The sequence below is a fragment of the Sesamum indicum genome, linkage group LG4 (genome assembly GCF_026168435.1).
Source record: "Sesamum indicum cultivar Baizhima isolate 11 linkage group LG4, ASM2616843v1, whole genome shotgun sequence".
Taxonomy (NCBI): Eukaryota; Viridiplantae; Streptophyta; class Magnoliopsida; order Lamiales; family Pedaliaceae; genus Sesamum; species Sesamum indicum.
This window is the reverse complement of record NC_142660.1, coordinates 15,714,852-15,737,809: the sequence shown is the minus strand read 5'-3', so window position 1 is coordinate 15,737,809 and position 22,958 is coordinate 15,714,852. Positions and strand designations below refer to the sequence as shown.

The 22,958-nt window shown below is 33.9% G+C and overlaps 2 protein-coding genes across 5 annotated transcripts; both read left to right on the top strand.

The window, feature by feature from the left end:
* The first annotated feature begins 1,292 nt into the window (after positions 1–1,292).
* On the top strand, positions 1,293–10,808 carry LOC105160890 (uncharacterized). 4 transcript variants are annotated; one of them, XM_011078394.3, is made up of 8 exons: positions 1,303–1,893; positions 4,614–5,457; positions 5,663–5,942; positions 8,366–8,473; positions 8,627–8,905; positions 9,417–9,560; positions 9,893–10,073; positions 10,518–10,808. In XM_011078394.3, exons 1-7 carry the CDS (start codon positions 1,599–1,601, stop codon positions 10,070–10,072), a joined length of 2,130 nt encoding a protein of 709 aa, XP_011076696.1. In that variant the 5' UTR covers positions 1,303–1,598; the 3' UTR covers position 10,073; positions 10,518–10,808. The 4 variants fall into 4 exon arrangements, 3 of the variants coding, with proteins under 3 accessions (XP_088735797.1, XP_011076696.1, XP_011076697.1); XM_011078395.3 differs by lacking the exon at positions 10,518–10,808 and having other exon boundaries at positions 1,306–1,893; positions 4,617–5,457; positions 9,893–10,399; XR_002286966.2 differs by lacking the exons at positions 9,893–10,073; positions 10,518–10,808 and having other exon boundaries at positions 1,293–1,893; positions 8,627–9,039; positions 9,417–9,557.
* A 4,845-nt stretch (positions 10,809–15,653) lies between these two features.
* On the top strand, positions 15,654–22,334 carry LOC105160889 (uncharacterized). Its single transcript, XM_011078393.3, has 6 exons — positions 15,654–16,205; positions 18,106–18,234; positions 18,338–18,458; positions 18,567–18,648; positions 21,558–21,711; positions 21,796–22,334. The coding sequence occupies exons 1-6, from the start codon at positions 15,675–15,677 to the stop codon at positions 21,925–21,927; spliced, it is 1,149 nt and encodes a 382-aa protein (XP_011076695.1). The 5' UTR covers positions 15,654–15,674; the 3' UTR covers positions 21,928–22,334.
* The last annotated feature ends 624 nt before the right edge of the window (positions 22,335–22,958 follow it).

Genomic DNA, 22,958 nt, shown 5'->3' with positions numbered 1-22,958 from the left:
AAGCCACAATACTTTTTCTTTTTTTTCAAATAAGCTCATTTTTAGGAAAAAAATCATGATTAAATAAAAATCGATACAAAAATTTAAATTATTCATCATGAAACTACTTTTGTCATGGCTAGGAGTCATAACAAATATTTTTGCCATAACTTTTATCCACGAAAAAAGTTTTAGCCACACTTGCAAAAAAGCCAACAATCGTTGTGTAACCATGGTCAATGAGTATATACAACATCTATTTACTTTTAACTATAAGAATTAGCAATAATTAAATATTAAATTTCTTCTTTAATAATTAAATTTAAGTAGAAATTGAAAATTATTTATATTAAGTAAATGATTTAGCCCCAAAATATAAATAAGTATTTTCGTTAAGTTCCAAAAAAAACGAAGGAAAAGTGTTATTAAAGTATTGTTTAATTACTCTTACGTGCTTATTGTTTTATTACTGTGAGTTTCTTAAAAAAAAAAAAAAAAAGAAGAAGAAGAAGAAGAAAAATTTACAAAAAGAGAAGAAAAAAGAAAGACAATCTAAAAAAGACAACCTTGATTACTTCAAATTTCAAAATCCTATTTCAATATTCGGCTTAGATTTCAATCAATCTAAGTGTATAAATAGAATCCGCTGTATCAAGGTTTGATATAATTATAAATATTTTTTTATTTAAAAAAGTATAAGTATCCTTATGAAATCAACAATTATCTAACAAATATTGTTACAATGGGTTATTACGAGGTGTATTTGTTAGATAATTATCAATTTTTATAAAAGTATTTATAATTTTTTAAAAAATAAGAAAATATTTGAAATTATGATAAATCTAAAAAAACTCGGTGTAATTTATCATAACATAAAAGGGTGATCAATGATGTGTAACTTACTTGACGAAGCTAAAATCCGTGGCTAAAAGTTTATGAATTATTTCATAAACATTTATGACTTAGTCATAAATATTTAATATTAATAATTAACCCCACGAAATTGTGAGAGAACATCATTCATTTTCAATTCCCATCGAAAATTCTAATGTAGATTGGATTCGGTTAATCTTGAACCTATTACAAATATAATATTTTTATAGTGTGATCGATATATTATTTAAAAAAATGACAAATTATATAACAAATATATGGTATTTATTCTATAATTGATTTAATAGTTGAATAATATTTTTTCCCATTACCACCAAGAAATCAGTCCTTTGCATTTCAACGTTTGTAAGAAATCTCTTTCCCGTTGGCTTCTGAATTACAGCAGGAAGAGGAAAAAGAAAAGAACAACTAAACAGAGAAAGTTGAAAGTCACACTTCTCTCTCTCTCTCATACACAGGCAGCTTCTCTCTCTATATCTACACACACATACATATATACGTACCTATTATACATATATATATATTTATGGAGAGAGACACAGAGAAAGCGGACATGCAAAACCCAACTGCTGATGTTCAATTTCCGTCATCAACTCCTCCTACTTTTGACCCTTCAGACATCGTCCCACTCCCACTCCAATCCCATGATCCCACCCTTATTTGTTCACTACTTCTCTTTGTTTTTTCCTGTCTTTTGAATTCAATTCTTCTGTTCCGTGCTTCACATGGCAGAGATTGAATTCGAGGCGGTGTTGAAATTCTTGAGGGAAAATGGCTTATCGGAGTGTGAATCAGCTCTCATGGAGGATGTCATGGAGAAATCTCAACAGGGCTCCTCTGATTTCGCCAAGTTCTTCTTTCCCATGGTGCCCCCGCCTCCGCCGCTGAGAATTCCGCCCACTCGGAGGCCACCGCCGCATGAGTTCACTGACGGTGGTGGTGATAGGAGCTCAAAGGGTTCCTCTGATGATGAGTTTGTGAGTTTGGGTTCTTCTACTGCTGAATTATGTTTTTCTGGTGGTAAAAATTTCCTTCTCTTTCTTTTCTTTTGATGTTAATTATGTCGATGTTGAATTACTCTTTTCCCCTCTTTTTCCACTGATGCTATCTTAATGCATTGTTTGTTTCTTTCTACGATCATGGGACGGATTGATGTTAGTTTTATATGTAAAGTGTTTGCTGTTGTGCAGTATGACATTTCAAAGATTGGTCAAATTTTATAGAAGTTGATGTTATGCTGTTTTTGTTGATTTATCCTGCTGGCCTTCTTTTCAGTAATATAGTGATAATTCTCGATTTTCTTGTAAAGGCATCTCTTTCAGCAGAGTAATTGTTCAGCAGCAATGTATATTTGTACATACCCCCTCAAGTTGGCGCATGGGAGACCATGCCCAACTTGGACAAATGACGACCAAAGGACGCAGCTGGCAGAGCTTTGGTGAATAAATCTGCAACCTGCTGAGCACTAGGAATATGGTGAGGACGAATAAACCACGCTTGAAATGATCGCGAACAAGATGACAATCAATATCAAGATGCCTAGTGCACTCATGGAAGACAGGATTCTCTATAATATGAACAGCGGTCTTGTTATCACAGTGAAAAGGAATAGCAGAGTCGATAGAAATACCAAATTCCTTGAGAAGATAGCAGATCCAAAGTAACTCAAAGATGGTTGTACCCACACTACGATATTCGGCTACAGCGGAAGAACGAGAAACAGTGGCCTGTTTCTTGGTCTTCCAAGATACCAAAGAACCTCCCAAAAAGACGCAATAGCCAGTGGTAGAACGCCGTAATTCAACACACGAAGCCCAGTTGGAACCATCAGGTAAGTGAACAAATGATTTATGTGTGGGTGAATGAACATGTGTGAGGGAAGATGGATCTGCACACATGTGGTTAGTGGCACTATCAACATCCATGGACCAAAATCACAAATATAGGAATTATGTGATGCACCTGTACCTGCAAAGTCTTCTCCTTGCGCAAAATTGACCTGCAAGGGATCTGTTGGCTGCATTGGTAGCTGTCCTTTCATCAACTTTAACAGTTCATTGACTTGTTTCATTGCTTCACCGAAGTCATTTGAACTTGTTCACCCATTGTTGCCTTCCCCAATTGTTACATTGAAGCCCCTTGTTGGTCCTCTATCTCTTCGTTTTGGATCCTTCAAAGTTTTATACCAGTCAGGTATGCCATATATTTTGAAGCAAGTATCTTCGGTGTGGCCTGATTTTCCACAATTGGAGCATATATGTGATCTTTTATCTGTAGGTCCTCTGCCCTTATAGCCACCTCTGTTTGTACTTTGTATGTCTGACCTCTGTCCCAAAACCTCTCTGTTATCACTCCACTTGGTATGCAATGCAATCCCCTCATTGTTGTCATTTGTCTGCATATTTACTAACCTTTGCCTTTCAACTCTAAGAACCATGGAGTATGCCTTGTTGATGCTTGGAAATGGATCCATAACCAGTATCTGATTTCTTATGCCGTTGTGACTATCATCCAATCCCATAAAAAATTGCACAAGTTTAGTAAGGTTGTCTTCTTCATCTGTAATCTTCATAAATCCACAGGTGCACAACCCACATGTACATGTTTTGGTCGGCATGAGACACTCTAGTTCACCCCAAAAGTGCAGTTAGATTGTTGAAATACTCAACAACATTGGACGTGCCCTGTGTGATCGAGGCAATCCAAGAGGCTACCATTGAATCCATATGAATCTAGGTGTCATAAATGGCTGAAGTTCTGTCTGGCATCACATATCTCCCATCAATGAAGCCTAGCTTCATCTTTGCACGAAGTGCAATAATCACTGACCTCTTCCAGGCCAGAAAATCTATTCGGTCGAATGAAGCACTCACCAAAACCATTCCAGTGTGATCTCCGCCATGAAGCTGCAAAAACTCAGGGTCTTGTCTCGCTGCTGAGTCTGCTGCAGTTGCATTCTCTCTACTCGTTCCTTCAGTCGCCATTGATTAGAGTATATGGTGTTTATACAGAAGGGGTATTCAAAGACCTTCACAAGAAGGCTCTGATACCATGTGATAAAAGTGAGACCTTCACAAGAACAGAGGTTGCTGACACAGTTGGCTGAAGACGACGACAGTGTTGCCTAGAAACGCATTCATGAGTTCACCTTCTCACACGCTTCTTTTAGTACTTACACGTTTTCACATTTAGTTGCTTTAGTGTAAAGTCGTGTTATGTATATAGCTTTCATTACAACACGTTTTAGTTAGCATAGTCTGTTAGCAATTTTGGTTAAGAGTTAGTTAAGACGTTAGCAGTAGTTAATTTTTCTTCTCTGTATTTAAACCCACCAGAGGCACCATCGATGAATAATACAATACGAAAATCAGCTTCTGCACACAACTATGGCTTCAATTTCTCTTTCCTTCACAGCAATAATCTGACTTTTATCACAGTAATTTGGCTAATCCGTCAAAATGAAGTCAGCAAAGTTCTTGTCAATCAACATATCAATCGACGTCAAGAAATCTCTTTTCAGATCAAATTTGTACAGTTGCTCGTTTTTTCTTAGAATAGAATGTGATTTTTGGTTATGTTGGGATCTCATGAATCATCAATCTGCAGTATTTCTAGTATTAGACGATATATATGATTGGTCATTCGCCACGCTTTCTTAGCAGCATGTGGCCAATGCTTGGAGATTTTTTGGCTGTCTGCGTGGCCTGAATCTTTGTTCTAATCTTTGTTATATTTTACAGCAGATTTCACAAATCCTTATGGGATTGGTGCCAGCCAACCAGCTTCACAATCTTCATCGGATAGATTGTCTCAGTTTGGCACAGCTCGGGATTATCCTGATTTTGATTTGCAAAATGACTTGTTCTGGTACAAGGAGAATGATGAAGATTATGCAATGCCGCCGTTCTTTGGCGACAGAGATTTCGATGCTGACCCAAGTGAAGATAAGTTTGTAATGACTGTGCGAACGGGAGTGCCTGTTGAACATGAACTGAAATATAGTTTGATTTCTGAAGAAAGCACTAACTTTTTGGAAAATGGACGGGCTTTAGCTTCGAGAGATGACTTGAAATATGAACCTTGTAAAGATTATTATGAATTGGATGAGAAGTTTCAACTTGAAAAATGTGATAAGAAGTGTGAAGAATATTGCAATGGTTATAGCTGTTCAGTCCCTCTCTGTGCTTGCTGCAGCAGTGTGGGTAGGATTTATGAAGGTGATCCTGCAAATTACAACCTCGAAAATCTAAAGGTGATGGATTTACACGACTATCAGTCGGGTCCATTAGGAGAAGAACACACCATAATTGAGACTAACGTCTCCAACCAGAGGAGTTCTACGAGTGATTGTAATGGTGGTTTCAGCAGCACGCATGACTCGAGTAATTTCAAGAAAGATTGTCAGTTAAAAGAAGACAACAACGTCGATTTCATGGATGATGAAGTCATTGCTGACGAAACCCACGATGCTGAAGCCTCGATAGATGAAGAGGATGGTGCTATCCCAGACGAACTCATGATCTATGGCAACAAGGGAGATAATTACGAGATATTCAACCTGAGAATTATACATAGGAAAAACAGGTTTGTTAGAAACTCATATTTAATTGTATCTTCATGATCTGTACTGGCTGCCGATTTGGTTTAAAAAGTTTAAGTGCTAGAGTATTTGTTTCTGCACGTCAAGTTCCGGTAGATTTTGATTTGTTCTTTAAGTCATGTCAGAACATTCTGTCTCTAATACTGATTTGTTCTAACATTGTGCTCAATTCTTTTACGCCACTTACAGGACTGGATTTGAAGAGAACAAGGAGCTTCCTATTGTTCTGAATAGTGTCATAGCAGGAAGATATTGTGTTACGGAATTCCTCGGATCTGCTGCTTTCAGCAGAGTTGTCCAGGCCCATGATCTTTATTCAGGGATGGATGTTTGCTTAAAGATCATAAAGAATGACAAGGACTTTTTTGATCAAAGCTTAGATGAGATCAAACTTCTAAAGTTTGTTAACAAACATGATCCTGCTGACGAGCACCACATTCTACGTCTTTATGATTACTTCTACCATCAGGTATGCATAACAGAAACTTCAATATCTTTGTAGCTTCACAATGCCGTAAATTTTGAGAATGCAAATTATGGCACTGATCGTTCCTGTCTGATCATGCTAACATCTTCTTCTGAAATGATGTTAAGCTTATAATAGATTCTTTACAAAAATAGAGGGAAATTCAGATAAAACTAATCAGGTAAAATTACTTTTTTGGTCCCATGAAGAAGGCACATTTCCTTATTAGTCCCATGCTTTGCGGGATTTCTGTTTTGGTCCCATTTTGTTAAAAAAAAAATTAAGTTAGCCCTCCGCAACTTTTATCGTCAATTTTTAACGGCAGAAGTAATCAAACGTTAGTCTAATTATTGTTGGAGGTGCCTCCATGATGAAATTTCAAAGTAATAGCATATTCATGTTCATCTAGAAAAAAAAAAGAAAAAAGAATACATATAAATATAAATTGTATTGTTCAAGATTGAACAAACAGAAGAGCCAAAAAAATAATTATAATATTTAAATATGTAAAGACAACGTAATTCGACTAACATTTGACCATTTTTCCCATTAAAAAGTGATGATTAAAAGTTGCGGACAACTAACTTGAAAACTTTTTTTAACAAAATGGGATCAAAATAGAAATCCCGTAAAGTGTGGGATAGACTGACTTACTATATAGAATACTTGTTTTATTTCTTTCTTTTTCCTTGTTTTTTTCTTTGGATTGTTGTGGAATAGATATAAGCAAAACTTTTTCCCTATGTATTATTCAAGTCATTCATGCAATAAAGGCCATAATAATGTTATGTCTTTTATTAAAGTAGCTTGCAACTTGTTTACAACAAATTGGTTAAAAAAAAGAAAGATAAGAATTAATGCTTGATACAAGGTCAAAGACATTTGACAAAATTCGGACTCACGATCATATTATCAAACTATAACTAATTTTATTTAGATTTCATTAATATTGGTAGGATGTTCAATATTATGCTACTATAAACTTGAAAAACTTTAGGAAGATAAAAATATTAAGTCTAATATACATGATGATACGCACCAATCATATACATTTCTACGGAAAATTTGCACCATCACAAGAACTTTTGTGCTTTACAATGGGATATTAAGAATAAGTTTGTCTATTTCAAAAATTCAATATTTTTAAGGTTGAATTTACTTTCACTTAGTTTTTTCATGTACACACAAATTTATTTGGTAATTAGTACGTCGGTGATGTTGGGTGCGTATTCTTTTACTCATCTTTATTTTGTTCTAAGAATGGTATGGGCCCCACCTACTTTAAGTCAACCTCTTTTATTGAATGATGGAAATGGTAGAAATAAGAATACCTGTATTTATGCCGGAAAGATAGGAAAAGAAATGTGGTGTGTGTTTTCAAATAATAGTATAAGGGTGGTTGTGGTTTAATTACTAATTACAGTACACTGGATGTATTTTACTGTTGAGTGTTGTTGACCTATGCTAATAAATTTCATCAACAGTACCAAATTTGTTATTGATGTACTAATTGTGCTCAATCGAGTAAAGGGTAAATTAAAACGACATTTCCTCAAGTATGGCATAATTATGAATATTCTTTCGTTGTTTGAGAAATTACAAATACCGCCTGATATTTGATGAGATTGTGTAATTATTGGATGGAAGTATGGAATTGTCAACTTTGTCCTTACTGTATTTTTTTTTTAAACAAATAAAAATTGTAAAAAGAAAATTGGACAAGGTGGATGAAAAATTGCAAAAAAAATTGTGTTTGTAGTCCATAAAATTTTTAGAAAATTTTAAAAAATTAAGTAAAATTGTAATTCATCATCCACAAGAGCATTTTGGTCAGTTCACCAAAAAATGGATGAAAACCCAACAGAGACGAATGGATTGGTCTAATTGTTAGGCAGTCGTTAAAATCAAAGAGGTATTGGTAATTTTCTAAACGAGGGATATTTGTAATTATGTTAAACCTTAAGGAAACTTGTTGTAATTTACTCTAAAATAAAAAATAAATGAAATAAATAAATAAGATAGTAGAAGAGTTTTGAGGACATGAAGAAAAGTTAATTGACTGAAAACAATCTTATGTGAGATTATTGTCTTTGTCAATCCAGACCTGTATCCTGTATGATGTCTTCAGATACAATGTCTTCTTTATTAATTTTGTTATGGCATTTGAAGTTGTGTGGCAGAATACCTGGTTGTGTTTTGGGAGTACACTCACTCAGAAAATGTGTTGAATAGTTTGTCGATCAGGCAAAAAGTACCTGTTATTTATATTCTTCATGTTTATATTTTCAATGTAGTAGAACCATGTATAATCGGAAGCAATCTATCCTGAAGTGATTAATTAATATGGTCAGAAGCACTGTCTTGAAGTGATCAAGTAATCCGTTCATTCTTGATCATGTATACTTTCTGTTCAACATTGTATGCAGGAGCATCTGTTTATCGTCACTGAACTTCTGCGAGCTAACTTGTATGAATTCCAGAAATACAACCAAGAATCTGGTGGGGAGCCATATTTTACTTTGCACAGGCTGCAGGTTCTCTTAGCCCGAAACTTATCTCTAATTCCGATTAAAAGAAGTTACCTGGCGGATAATCATAATATAATTGTGTCATATATGCTTGGAAAGATCATGTAAACATATTATCAGGAACAAAATGACATATTAGTGTTGCTTATGCCGTTGCAGGTTATAACTCAACAGTGTTTGGAGGCGGTATTGTATCTGCATGATTTGGGAATCATCCACTGTGATCTAAAGCCAGAGAATATTCTGATCAAAAGTTACCGAAGATGTGAGATAAAGGTTATTGATCTTGGAAGCAGTTGCTTTCAGACGGACAACCTATCCTTGTATGTACAATCTCGTTCCTATAGGGCTCCTGAAGTTATGTTAGGCCTCCCTTATGACCAGAAGATTGACCTGTGGTCCATTGGCTGCATTTTGGCCGAGTTATATTCTGGGGAGGTATCTTTTATTGTTCGCGTTTTTCGTTGTTTTAGGTTTTATGTTAGCTCCATTTGATTAGGACATGGAAGAGCTATGTTTTGTGGTAGTTCGTTGAAGGGTTTCTCTAACAACAGTTTGGCGGTGATTCTACGGTATGTCTGTCTTGAGAAATTTAATTGTTAGAGAAAAAAATAAGAAAATGTAAATTTAGAGAAGTTAAATATGATTTGGAATGCGTATATGACGGATTGTTTTTCACGGCAAAAAGTTCAACGGTTTGAGTTGAGTATAGGTGGGAAATGGATGAAGAGTACATTGGCCGAAATTTGTCTAGGTATGCCAAACAGACATGAGTTTTAAGAAACAATTTCCATAAAACACAACTTTTGCAAATTGAGAACCCATTTGATGGCTTCCGTTGAGAAGCAGAAAGATAATCCCAATCTAATACCCGATCTGCGTACTTTTTACATGTGGTGGTAAATACATGTGCATGATTTCCCTTCAATCATCTGCTGCTGCGCTTCAGGTACTTTTTCCAAATGAAGCCGTTGTAATGCTGCTCGCACGCATGATTGGGCTGCTTGGTCCTATTGACATGGATATGCTACAGAAGGGCCAAGAGACACACAAATATTTTACAAAAGAATATGATCTGTATTATATAAATGAGGTATGCTTTTATGTATTACTTTCGTTCTCCCGTCTTATTCAAATTATGCTTGGTAATGATCCATGTCATTTTGTATTTTAAATTGATATGTTGACCAAAACCTTTAACTATTTGGATTTTCTATGTGGTTCTAAGATGTCGGCAAATTAATGATTATTTTCCATCTCCTTTAAAGTTCTTTTGTCTGTCAATTGATTCCTTTATCCAACAGATAAATCTCTATTGACTGCACGTTTAAGTTTCGCCAGAAAGGTTTGCGAAAAATTTCAAGTAGCCTTTCTGGCATTGTATATCGATGGATAATAGCCATCAACCACCTAAACCTGTAACAGGAAGCAAATCAGCTGGAGTACGTTATCCCCGAGGAGTCGTCACTGGAGCATCACTTGCAGATATCCGATCCTGAGTTCCTCGACTTTTTAAGGTACTTGCTTGAGATCAATCCCGAGAGACGCCCAACTGCAAGAGAGGCGCTACAGCATCCGTGGCTTTCCCATTCATATGACGTTTGAGGTCAATTCTTGCTGAACTGTTTCTGGTCGAGTGAGTTTCTCTAGAGATATTCCAGCATCACTTTGAAGTGTATCGTCCCGTTAATTGGGAGGATCATATATATTGCTCTATGCTGATTCTTTTCCGCTACACTATACCTGACCGTTCACACTCTGCCTTACATTGATTGATTTACAGTTTTGTAGGATTAGACTATCATTCCTTGAAATGTAAATACCATTCTTATCAGTTATGAGATAAAACACGAGCGATTGCTGCGGTCATCCATCCTTACATGTACTTTCCACATGTGACACAACAGCAGATATTGATATGTTTTGTGTCTATACATTTTCTGAAACATATGTTTCTTGGGAAACCTGGTTCTCGCTGTTGAGAATTGGACAACATGAGTTTGCTTGTTTCTTGAATCTTGCATCAACTTGATCTCCCTTCTTGTTCCAGACGTCGACTCTGTCTACAGCCGATCTGCAGGTCGTTAGTTCTGCCCGAACCGAAAATGACTAGTTCGCAGGTCAATTTCCGAAGTCACGAACACGGTCAGTAGCGTATATGATCTGAAAATCCAAGTCTTTTTGTGCATGTATGAGACACGGTTTTTGCAGTGAAGTCTTCTCTGTGATGCAGACTTGACTTGTCTGATTTTGTCTTTTTGATCGGCATTGATAGCTCTTGTAAGTTGTACCGTAGTACAACGTTTTTTGATCCATGGAACGATGATTATTCTACTCGTAACTCCTTTTCTGACGCAGCTAAGACGCAAAAATGACATCGGAGGAAATTAAATAAAAGGATCATTACGTCTATACTCCCATATTTATAGTTTATTTACATAAATTATTCATATTTTTTAAAAATTACACATACATCTATCAGTAACATCAACATCATTTACACGAAGAGTTTAATGCAATTTAGTCATTTGTGATATTATAAAGAGCATATTATCCCTATTTAAAAAAAAAATAGCAATTTACGCCCCCTGTATTAATTAAAATGAAGCAATTTATCTCCATGTCTAGGGGGTAAATTGCTAATTTTGTTCAAGGGGATAATTTGCTCATTTACAATGTGAGGTTGCTTGTTTTTTTCCCTTCACATAAACTACCCCTATTTTTTGAAAAAATATACGAATACCTTTTAGAAAATTCAACATCACTATACAAAGTATTCTTGCTTTTAGGCAGTTAGGGTGGGTTCTGTAATTATAAAAAAATATGAATGATTTGTATAAATAGATCATTCGTTAAGAATGCAAATGTAATTATCTCTAGTACATACTACTTTTATAATCGATCGAAGATTTTAAAATGCATGACCTAACTCGTGATTGTGGTCTAGGGATGTAACTCGATCTCGGCAAAAAACTCAAGCTCGAGCTCGGGTTTTTGGTTTTGTGAGACTCGAGCTCGAACTCTAACTTTTTTAATTTTTTTTACAATTAAAAAAATATTGTTTTAGAATATTTATTTATTATATTAAATTGACAAACTCAAATTATTTTTAACAAAAAATATATTTTTTATTTTCTTCAATTATTAGATAATTTAAAAATCAATAATTATGCTTATTTTTAGATAGATATTAAAATACCATACTTTGATGATTATATAATATTAAAATATGAGATATTGCATGAATATAATTCTAATATATAATAAATATTTTGTTTATTAACTTGATATACACCGCAAAACAATATGATATTGACAAATTATCATGTGATAATTTTAAAGTTATCATTAAAATATATATTAAGTAATAATAATTTTTATCTTATCATTATATAATTATTAGTGATAAAAATTGTATATAAAACTGTCACTGAATACAATTAATGGCACATCTATAGTGACAACACAATATAGTGATAAGTATTATTTATTGTTATTGGATCGTCACTAGATATGTCACCTATTGTATTTAGTGACCACTTTGTACACATTTTTTTTGTTACTAATTCAATTTAATTATAATTTTTACAAAATAATAGTAATTATTAAAACCATAAAATTTATTATTGTGACAAACTAAACATTCTTATTACTAAATATATATATATATAATTAGTGACAATATTAAAATTGTCATTTAATATTTTTTTGCTCACTAATTTTTTATTTTTATAGTCATACTATTATATGTGTAATTAAATATATAAAAATAATTAAAGAAAAACTCGATGATCAAAGTTGACTCGATTCAAACTCGACGAACTAACTCGACTCATCTGCCAAACGATTGTGGTAAACTTGTTTTATATAAAATAAAAAAAATAAAAAATAAAAAAAGAGTTGATGTATGTTTGGTTGGGTGTGGGGGAATGGAGAATTATTAAACATAGGGATCTACAAAGTTAAGAAAGCCACCAAAAGTGGGAAAGAAACTGTCTCTTGTGATTGGCAGAATTCCATGTTTTTGTCGGTTTCTTACTATTGCTGTTCTTGATTCATACCATGTCTTGCAACGCGCGTGGATGTGGATGTGGATCCAATCCTAACAATCCATGTCTTTGGGATTTTCCCAGTTCGGTTAAATCGATCGAATTGAATCGAATTAAATTGAAAATTTTGTTTTAATTTTTGTTTTTTTTTTAAAATTAGTTTTTGATTTTGTGTTTTCGTCATCATTCGATGATCGAATCGAACTGAAAATCATTTTTTTTTTAAATTTATATATTTTATTTTATTAATTATTATTACTCACACACATTACACATAGTCACATTTATTAGTAAGTCGTAAGTAATGATTTTTTTCATGCACTTTTATTGTTTTCTAATTTCTTTTTGTTTTGTTTCTTAGGTGTAAGTTGATGATTGATGCTCGATGTCAGAACTTCAATTCAATTTGCTATATGTATTATTTGAATATTGAATATTATAGTTGTACTATTAAATTTGAATTTAAATTAAATGAATGGATTGTTATTGTGTTCTTTTATTTTGATTTGAAATTTTGAATTGTATCTATAAATATTATTTTCATTATACATTTTATTTTTTAGATTTTGATATTTTGGTACATGTATTTTTGGATAAAATTGGAAAAACACTAAAATTATTTATATATATATTTTTAAAAAAATTGGATTTTTCAGTTTAAAAAAAAAAAAAAAACTGAATAGTCTTGGGTTTAAACAGAACCGAACCTACAGTGTTTGGTTCGATTTTTTATTTCTGAAGATGGTGAACCAAATTCGTATTAATATTCAACTAGCACAAATGTACACATATATTATTTTTATTCAAAAGTTTAAGTAATAATTCGTCATTTTTTTATTATTGTAAAAATTTTATTTGAAATAAAACTAATGTATACTATTTATAAAAATATTTTAAAAATATTTAAAACAAAATATATCAAGAAATAAAACAAGATTTGATTCTAATGGTATACATGTCCATTTTAGTCATTTTATCAATTAAAGACTGTATTATGCCAAAACCCTAACATTTTATAAGCTTTAACATCTTATTTTGCCCAAACACTTTGAGAGTTTATTTTTAAAATAAGATCTAACATTTTATAAGCTTTTAAAACATCTTATAAGATGTTTTAAAAAAGCTTAGCCAAACACCCTCTTAGTGACAATTATTGAAGGACAAAGTACCATAACAAATGTACATTGAAAGGGTAAATTGCAAAAACAATAAAGTTAGGGGTGCAAATTGCTATTTATCCGTTCTAAACACACCACAAAATAAGTAGAAGATCAGTGACAACAAAAAAAAAAAAAAAAACTAAGTGATAATTTCAATATTATCATTAATTATATATATTTACTGACAAGAATGTTTATTTGTCACAACACTAAATTTATAATTTTAATAATTATTATTATTTTGTAAAAATTGTTATTAGCAAGAAGAGTAAGAGTGATAAAAAAATATACACTAATGACACATATATGATGAGGACCTAGCGACAACAAATAATTATTGTCACTATAAATATGGCACTGATCGTATTGAGTGACGATTTTATACACAAACTTTGTAAGTATCAATTATACAGGGACAAGATAAAAACTGTTGTCGTCTTAATACACATATTTTTAGTGTTAATATTGAAATCGTCACTAATACTATATTACACAAACACTTCTTGTCATTTATGAAATTATAGGTGCACCCCTTGAGGAGTGTGTCAGTGTAATGTACTTTAGGGAGTGTTTGTATAAAATTTTGCCACTAAACAATAAATGTATTTATAATTACATCTACAACGTCGAGGGGTATTATTTATAATTTTACAAAAAATAGAACAATCAGTCCTAATCTCAGCAGATTTTAATGTATTTTTACCCAATAAAAGAACACTTTCCCTTTTCAAGTTTCATTTGAGTTATGTGTCAATTCACAATAAGAAATCTAAAGTATAAATTTTTTTTACCAAATCAAATGGAAGAATTTATGTCAAGAGATATTCCACAACATGATTATTATTCAAAAACTACTTTTTAAAGAAAAGCATAACTTAATCACCACTTCATCAACTAGTGTTTTTTTAGGTTAATGGAATTGAATGAAATCCTCTACTTCCCCACTATTGAACATTAAATCCCCATTCATTAAAAAAAGCATGAATTTCCATTTCATTACAAGAGGAGAAGAAACAAAAGCTAAAGATATAAAAGGGTTAGGCCCATGTTTTGTAGTAGTTTTTTACTTTTACGACTGAAATAAGTTGTATCGACAATTATAAGTTTAGTTGTAATAAATATTGTGAGGGTTTTAAAAATAAAAATAAAATTGAAGTATCTGATAAATATAGTGTTATATACAACGTTATTAATAGGTAAAGTTATACTTTTAGTTCTATAGGATATGGGCGATATACTTTATTAAGTTAACATTTTTTGTCTTATAAGATTTTAAAATTTTGTAGATGTGGTCCTAAAATCTAACAAATTTGATCTCACGAAATCAGTGCATGAGATCACATCTGCAATGTTTTTTAATTGTGTGGGATAAAAAATATTAGTTCTAAAAAGTGTGAGACTAAAAGTACGAATCCCTATATTGTACGGTAATAAAAGATGCAATTTTACTTTTATTAATAAGTTGTAAAAAATGATAAGGAGAAGTTTATAACTTCTGCTTAAATGAATTTAGTTTAAGTAGTTAAAAAGTATAAGTTGAAAACGAAAAACACAATTTCCGACTTATTTTGAGCCAAAAGCTAATAACGTTTAAATTAAGTTATTTGCAAATAGTTGAATGATTTGAGAATAAGTATTTTATATTTATAATAATAATTTATTTAAATAATTTTAAATTTAACATATTTTAAATCTTTTTAATTTAATTTTAAATGAATATAAATAAATTTCACTTAAAATTCTTTTACGAAGTCTTTCACTCAAAATAAAGTTCGTTAATCCAAATAAATTCTGAAAGAAAACTTCAAACCCCACCAGAAAAAATAAATAAATACATAAAAAGAAAAAGAAAACAAAAAGGGAAAAGGGTCAAAATTCCAACTGTATCAATAACACTAATCTTTGCTTGTTTATTATTTTTATCCCAGTCTCAGCGCTAGAGCGTGGCTCATACTCTCCATTTGATTTAATTTTCCTTGGCCTGATGTCTGGCCTTAGATGAATAGCCATCGCCTCCATCTTGACCACTCCTCTCCTCTCCGTCGCCCCAAAAACACACACCACACACACTCTCACTCTCTCATAAACCCCTTCCGCGGCCTGAAGATAAGAGAGACCGGAGGTCCGCACGATAATCAGCCGGCGCCAGTTCAGGTCTACGCAGTGTGCGATAATCATCAGTGTGAATTCGCGTGTTTGACGATGGCGGAGCTGGCGGCCGCTGAAGTGTACGCGCCGCGGACGATACAGGTGTGGAGGACGCTCCTGAACTGGATGGCGTTCTTCTTCCAGATCTTCGCACAGATCCTCCGCGGTACCCCGTCGTTTAATCAGGTCCTATCTTATGTTGGCATCCGTCCCGGCTCTTTGCTCTCTACTGCCCCTCACGCGCCGCAGTTTAAGCCTCTGTCGGTGGTTGAGCTGACGGAGTTCTCGGCAGAGCCAGAGGAGGCGCCGCCTCCAGCCGCCGTTCCAGTTTCCGTTGGTGGAGGGAAGATGGTTGATTCTCCACCTTTAGAGAAACTAACGGTAATTTTCGAGGAGCTTGGTTAAAACTTGGAGATATTTGAATTTGTTTGGTTAAGAAGAGCTAATGAACATCGCTGTTGCTGAAATTATTATGGTTGACTTTGGGAAGTGCTTCAGTTGATTGTAGCTATCGATCGAATTTGTGTATAAATTTGTACATATTAAGATCTCTGCGCTAAATTAAGTTGGGGATTATGTATTCCTTAGTAGGATTTACTGAGATTCAACTAGTGTGTTAAGGATTGATAGTTTGTTAGAATTTGGAGTTAAAACAAGAGGGATTTGATAATTTCATATTTAATTTGTCCTGTCCCCCTTCAATTTGTCTATATAATGCTACCTTAAATTAGATAGTGATGAGATCCTGGTGTCAAATTTAGGAATCTATTTGCTGCTAACATGGGCAAAAGTGGGCCATATTGTCATAATGCTACTTCATTCCAGTGAAATCAATCTAAGTGTTGCATTAAATCACTACCTGCCTAAACTTTGGTATTGTGATGCAAAACTTTTTTATGATGAATGTAGTGAAGATTTCTTTGGCTAGACTGACATAGGGACTCAAGTAGGATGAGGTTTTAGTCTTTTGTCATTGCAGTTACAGTAATCACTAGAATATTTTTTGCATACTTTATTAATGCAATCCAGAAAAGACGTAGCCTGCTAGCTCAGATGCATCTATAGTTTTTGCGGGGGGCGGAAGATCTAAATGAGCCTTAATTTATAATTGCGGAACATCTATTATTGCCAGTTGGAACTAATACTGGGGAAATTTAGTGTATGGGATGTACTGGAGTGTGAAGTGACTTCTAGAAAGTAGAAACTGCTATTGACATGTTGCAATGACGTAAGTCCACTTATCCATAACATTTTGTAGAGGTACCGTACAAAATGACGGCTATGGCTGTATCTTTTGCAACCTCACTGTCATATATTCTTTTCCTGGTTATTGCTGTTTACTGATTTGCCTGATCCAGTACCATCTACCTATCTTTATTAGTCACATTAACAGGTGTCTGGTCAATAGGATAAGGATAGTTTAAGACTATATGTTGCAAGAAACACTGTCCATATACTAATGGATTTGCATAATATATCGTCAAAGAATTATCTAGTGAGCTGAAAATTGTGATTGTGAAGTGAAACAAGCATGGCAAAGACTTCAGACATGAAATCCCTGCTGACAAGCAGTAACCCGCAATTCCTAAAGTGGTAGAAGTTTGAAGCCATGACAAGAATAGGGTTGTGGCGCAGGTCTCAAATAAATCAAGGGCAAGAGCCCCGTGTATGGGTAATTGATCAAATACAAGATTATATTAATACTATCAAGTAGAAAAAAGAAACTCTACTTTTATTACTTGGACAAGTGGATCCTATTCGTGATTTATTTACATACCGGAACTCCATAAATGAAGGATACAAATTCAACAAGTGGTTGTATATTGGATTTCTTATAGTTTGCATATGATATTTTGGGGTCAACCTATGAGGAGTATGATTTTGTACTTATGGCTCATTCACATAAACATCTAGTTGAAATTAAAGAGGTTTTGTTACTGGACTAGAAAGGTATAAAGCTATATCCATAAAACTTTATTGGGCGATAGTTTAAATTATTTTCCGCTTATAAGAAGAAAAAGGAGCCATATGAAATTTTAGCTTTACTAATCTTATGAGTGGATAGCACACCCTTTTGATCTCATTGGTTGTTGGTGAACTAGTTAAATGTTATCGTTTTTTCTGATTTAGATACATAAGTCAATACCATTCATAAAATTGCATGGTTTAAGCATGTGTTGGTGTAAATAATTCTTTTGATGACCATGAAGCTGCCAGATTTGTTGCTAATGTTTATTTTTAATCTAAATTTCTAATATCCATATCTGCTCACTGGTGACAGGTCGTTCTTGATTTGGATGAAACTCTGGTATGTGCATATGAAACATCCAGTTTGCCAGCTATGCTACGGACCCAAGCTACAGAAGCTGGCATAAATTGGTTTGAACTGGAATGCATCTCTTCTGACAAGGTGAGTTACCGATTCTGTTAGATGTCAATGACTAGGCATAAAACTGGAGTGGGTCTAGATATTTGATATTGCTCTCATACTATTTGTGTGGTTGGACTTGTAGGAATTTGAAGGCAAACCTAAGATCAACTACGTGACAGTGTTTGAACGTCCTGGACTGAAGGAATTTCTAAACCAGCTTAGTGAATTTGCTGATCTTGTATTATTTACAGCTGGACTTGAAGGTTTTCTGTTTGTTTATGATGCCTTACTTTCCTCAATATTTAGCATTTCAGCTGCATTTGTGTAGAATTTATATTACATGTTAGATTATCATTTTTATGTTCTTGCAGGCTATGCTAGACCTCTTGTTGATAGAATAGATGTTGACAATCGATTCAGTCGAAGACTTTATCGGCCTTCTACCATTAGCACGTATGTTTTCTGTTCATGCAGTGTCAATCACGGGGAATATTTGGTATTTTCTCATGATTTATTATATTTTGTCAAGAAGTTAGTGGTTATGCATTTCTGTTGCATTTAGATTTGCCAGATTTGTCTATTTGCTGTTGCTTTTTCGTGTGTCCAAGGCATAGCTAACACCCACTTAAGCATGACATCTAGATGCGTTCACATGGGCATGGTGGTGTAAAGTCGAAGAACATAGGAGAAATAAATAGCACGCACTATTCGACCGGTACACTAGCAGGATACCATGTTTGTCACTAACTTCATCTTGTATCCCCAATGGTGCTAAGATAATGTTAAGATTGGGAGAGTATGTAATCAGCTGAATATAATGAATTCTGAAGATGATTAATTCTGAACATAATATCAGAAATCATCCTTGGTTAAACAGTATCATGCAGTATTGACCACTTTTTTTCTTTTTTCTTTTTTTTTTCTTTTTGTATTTGGCTTCTGAACTGCGCATTCTGCTGTTGCCAACCCTTACTAGTCACTGTTTCAAATGTGTAATCTCAGCTGTTAAACCCCCTGTGGTGTTGTGAGAACCATGTGATACAAACATCAGTCAAATAGGTTTTAATCACTCTTTCCATTAGTCATTATTTGAGCTTCCATACTTGAATTAGATTTCTCCAGACGTGTGCTCCTTTAATGTGTATGTAAATTGAAATTATAGTCTTGTATTGCTCCTCAATGTGTATGTAAATTGAAATTATAGCCTGTATTTATACCTAAGTAAATTTTCTCATTTTATTGTTTTTAATTGCATTGCTTAACGCACTTTGACCCTTTTGCGTGCTGGCAATGTACTCCAGTGTGCTGAATCATTTTTCTTCATTTTCTCTCTGAATTATTTCTTGGGATTGAAGCCTCTTAGTCTGTCAATTTAAATGAAAATGGACTTTGGAAGCATCTTTTTCGGCACTCTACTTAGAGAGTTGTCTTCATCTCTGGCACACTGCTTGGCCACACATCAGTAATGAGGTGTTGCATCCATTCTGCTTTGCCAAAGCCCTGCGAACAGAATCCTTTCTTCCTCCCTGTTTCACCAATGAGAACCATGTTGATATAGTTCATTAGTATTGCAGTGCCAGAAAATTCTCAAACTTGTCTTCTATACTACTGCACCAACATAGAAAAATCCCCTTTTTTATTCTGCTGCTGTATGGCAGTAACTGGCATTTACTGCCACTGGTGATCTAGACCTGGAGTTAAACATAATCTGATTAATTGGATGGTTTACAAACGGTCAAAGTATTTCATGTATTTGGTAGAATTAAACATTATAGCTAAATGAGTTAATACGTAGTGGTTGAGATGACCACATTAGTGTTGATTTCGGGGAATAATGCATCTCATATGTGGTACTGAAGCATCACTTGACTGTTAGCTTGGTCTGGGGACAAATTGAAATTGGGCTTGGTCATGGCCAGACATAATAAGGCTGCAGATTTTCATCAACTAGAGATCCTCAATTTTTTCCTGCATCTTCTGAGTCCAGGATGCTTTCCTCCTCCTAGTTTAGAAGCTGGTGGTTTGTTGTTTCCTAGTTATGTACTGTGATGGTCATGCTTGTAGCCTGTTTTCATTTTCTGTTGATAAGGCTAGGATGTGATAAAAAGATTATATAATATTTATTTTTCCAAAATCTTCCTTCATCTTCTTAGTTTGACATGTTTTAAGGGAACCGTTCAATTCAGATTTTAAACTTACATGTTTATATTTCGAAAAAAATAGACAAAAGGTGGTCATGTATGTAGAATTATTTCATAAAAGGTACAAAGTGGATAGTTTTTTGAATGTGTAGTTCTGAGGTGTCTAACACAATTGTTAACTAAATAAAGAAGTGTCTAACATGAAAACGACTTCGGTTAAACTTTGTGCCAGTAGGTGGAAGGAAGGCATAAGAAGATGAATAATAGTTGTAGTGGAGAACGTCACAGTAATCTCTTTCATTACTTCTTCTTCTTTTTTTTTTTTTTTTTTCAGTATTAAACTTTAAAATATGGAAGAGAAAAAGTGGGTTTGGGAAGTTTTTATGTGTTGTTGCTAGGACTGAAGAACAAAGCAAGGTAATCGAGGTCCAAAATTCACTTGATAAAAGCTTGTTCGGGCTTGTTTCTTTACTCATAACAGACCAAAATTGTATACCTGCTATTGTTTGATAAATTTTGATACTGGCTTCAAGTTAGACTTAAATAAGGTAAGAAATGATTGAATGTGCCTAACATATGAAGCAACTTGAGCCCGTTCAGTGTTGAGCTCAATTAAAGCTCGATTTCATTTGTGCACCTTGGACTGTTTGAACAGTATTTAAAATGTGGAACAAGGATTTGTGGGCCCAAAGAAGTTTGTGCTTGTATAACTTACTATTTAATACTCCGGCTATTCAGGTGCTAAATGGCTTGGACTTTATTATCTAGATTTGTACCATATAGGTTCTATATTTAGGATAGACAAATGAAAAGGCATCATTTGTTATTCATCTGTTTTCTTTACTACTTCCATGACGTAATTTTGGGTTTCCTTTCACCAAGTCTTTTATGGTGATAGTAAGGATGGTGGTGATATAATATGTATCTTGACTAAAGTAGCTCGCGCGAACTTCTTTTGATGGACCAGCTTTAAGGAAAACCTGAATGCCTTTATTTATATACTAACATTCCTCTTATTTTATCAAGAATTATTTTGTTACTGTGTACCATGTGAAATCTAGTTTTAGCATAGATAATCACTAGAACATTGCTCTTATACCTTTCTATTGTAGTATGAATTCAACATCCATCTTAAATTACCATTCTGTGCCTACTGCAAATTTGTATTGTTGTCATCCTCCTATTCATTTATCTTGGAGACTCACTATTTTCAAATAACAGGGAGTATCGTGAACATGTAAAGGATTTATCTTGCTTGTCAAAGGACTTCTGTCGAATTGTAATTGTTGACAATAACCCATTTAGTTTCTTATTGCAACCATTAAATGGAATTCCATGCATACCATTTTCTCCTGGACAACCTCACGACGTACAGGTATATGTAACAGAAATTTGGTTCTTCCTCCCATTCTTCTCTTCTCTTCCTCAAAACTAATTTGTAGATCTGCGTACTTATCAGCTGATGGAAGTTATCCTCCCATTGCTCAAGCACCTTTCTCTGCAAAAGGATGTAAGACCTGTCCTCTATGAAAGGTTCCATATGCCTGAATGGTTTCGGAAGCACGGAATTCCTGCTTCAGGGTGGACATAGGAAAACATTGTTGATCGTTGTGCCTGTCTTATATATTTTATTTAAGCGTCCAGGCTAATTATTCTTTTCAAGAAGGCAGCATCTCTTAGCCAGAGCGACAAAATTTTGTATAGCATTATTCCGTGCATGGAAGCAGCCATTGATGAGATTCTGATTATCTCAAGTCTTACTGGAGGAATTCCGTTCTACGCAATCAAACATTGTGCAATCGTGAAAAAGTAAGATTCGTGTAACGTTGTTCGTAGTATTCCAGCATCATGGGATGTCGCAATGTCTCCCTAGTGTGGTATGCTGTTGATACAATGAATTATTAGTCGTGGCACAGGCCTTGGTGCATTTCTGTGTAATAGATACGTGATAAATTTAAATGAAGTATTTCTGTAAATATCTCATCAAGATTCTGATAATTACCCTTCTAGGTTTTTAAACTTTTGTCTAGTCTATACAAATGGTGCCTAAATTTTGCTAGTCGTATTCAGCATCGTTAATCAGAGGTAGCCATTGATAAGTGTAGGACGGCTTTCACTCTTTTATTATTCTTTTTATAACCTCAAGGAATTTAAAACGATGACGCCCTTTTATTTTGATAACTGAATTTAGATTCCAGTTCATGTAATTTCCCTATACATGAACCTGTCTGTAATGTTGTCCCCAAACCAATAGCATATGAAATTACATGGAATGTATTAGGCAGCTTTTCTACTAAGAACGCGATGCACTAATTCATGCTTGTTTGTTGCATTGTGCGTATTGCTGTAAAGCCTATCTTGCTATTATCTATTGAAGGGTGGAGCCTGCCAGCTTACGCTGGGCATCTGCATTATGTGTGTGTGTGTGTGTGTGTGAGAGAGAGAGAGAGAGAGAGAGAGAGAGAGAGAGAGAGGCATGTGAAAAATTCTCTTTACCTTAAAAGATATAGATGCATTACTATAGGGCTGATTATATGTAAATTTTCTTTGAAAATATAAAATTACAGTTTTTTTTAAAATACAATTAAAAAATTACACTTACTCCTCTGTAAAAAATTCACA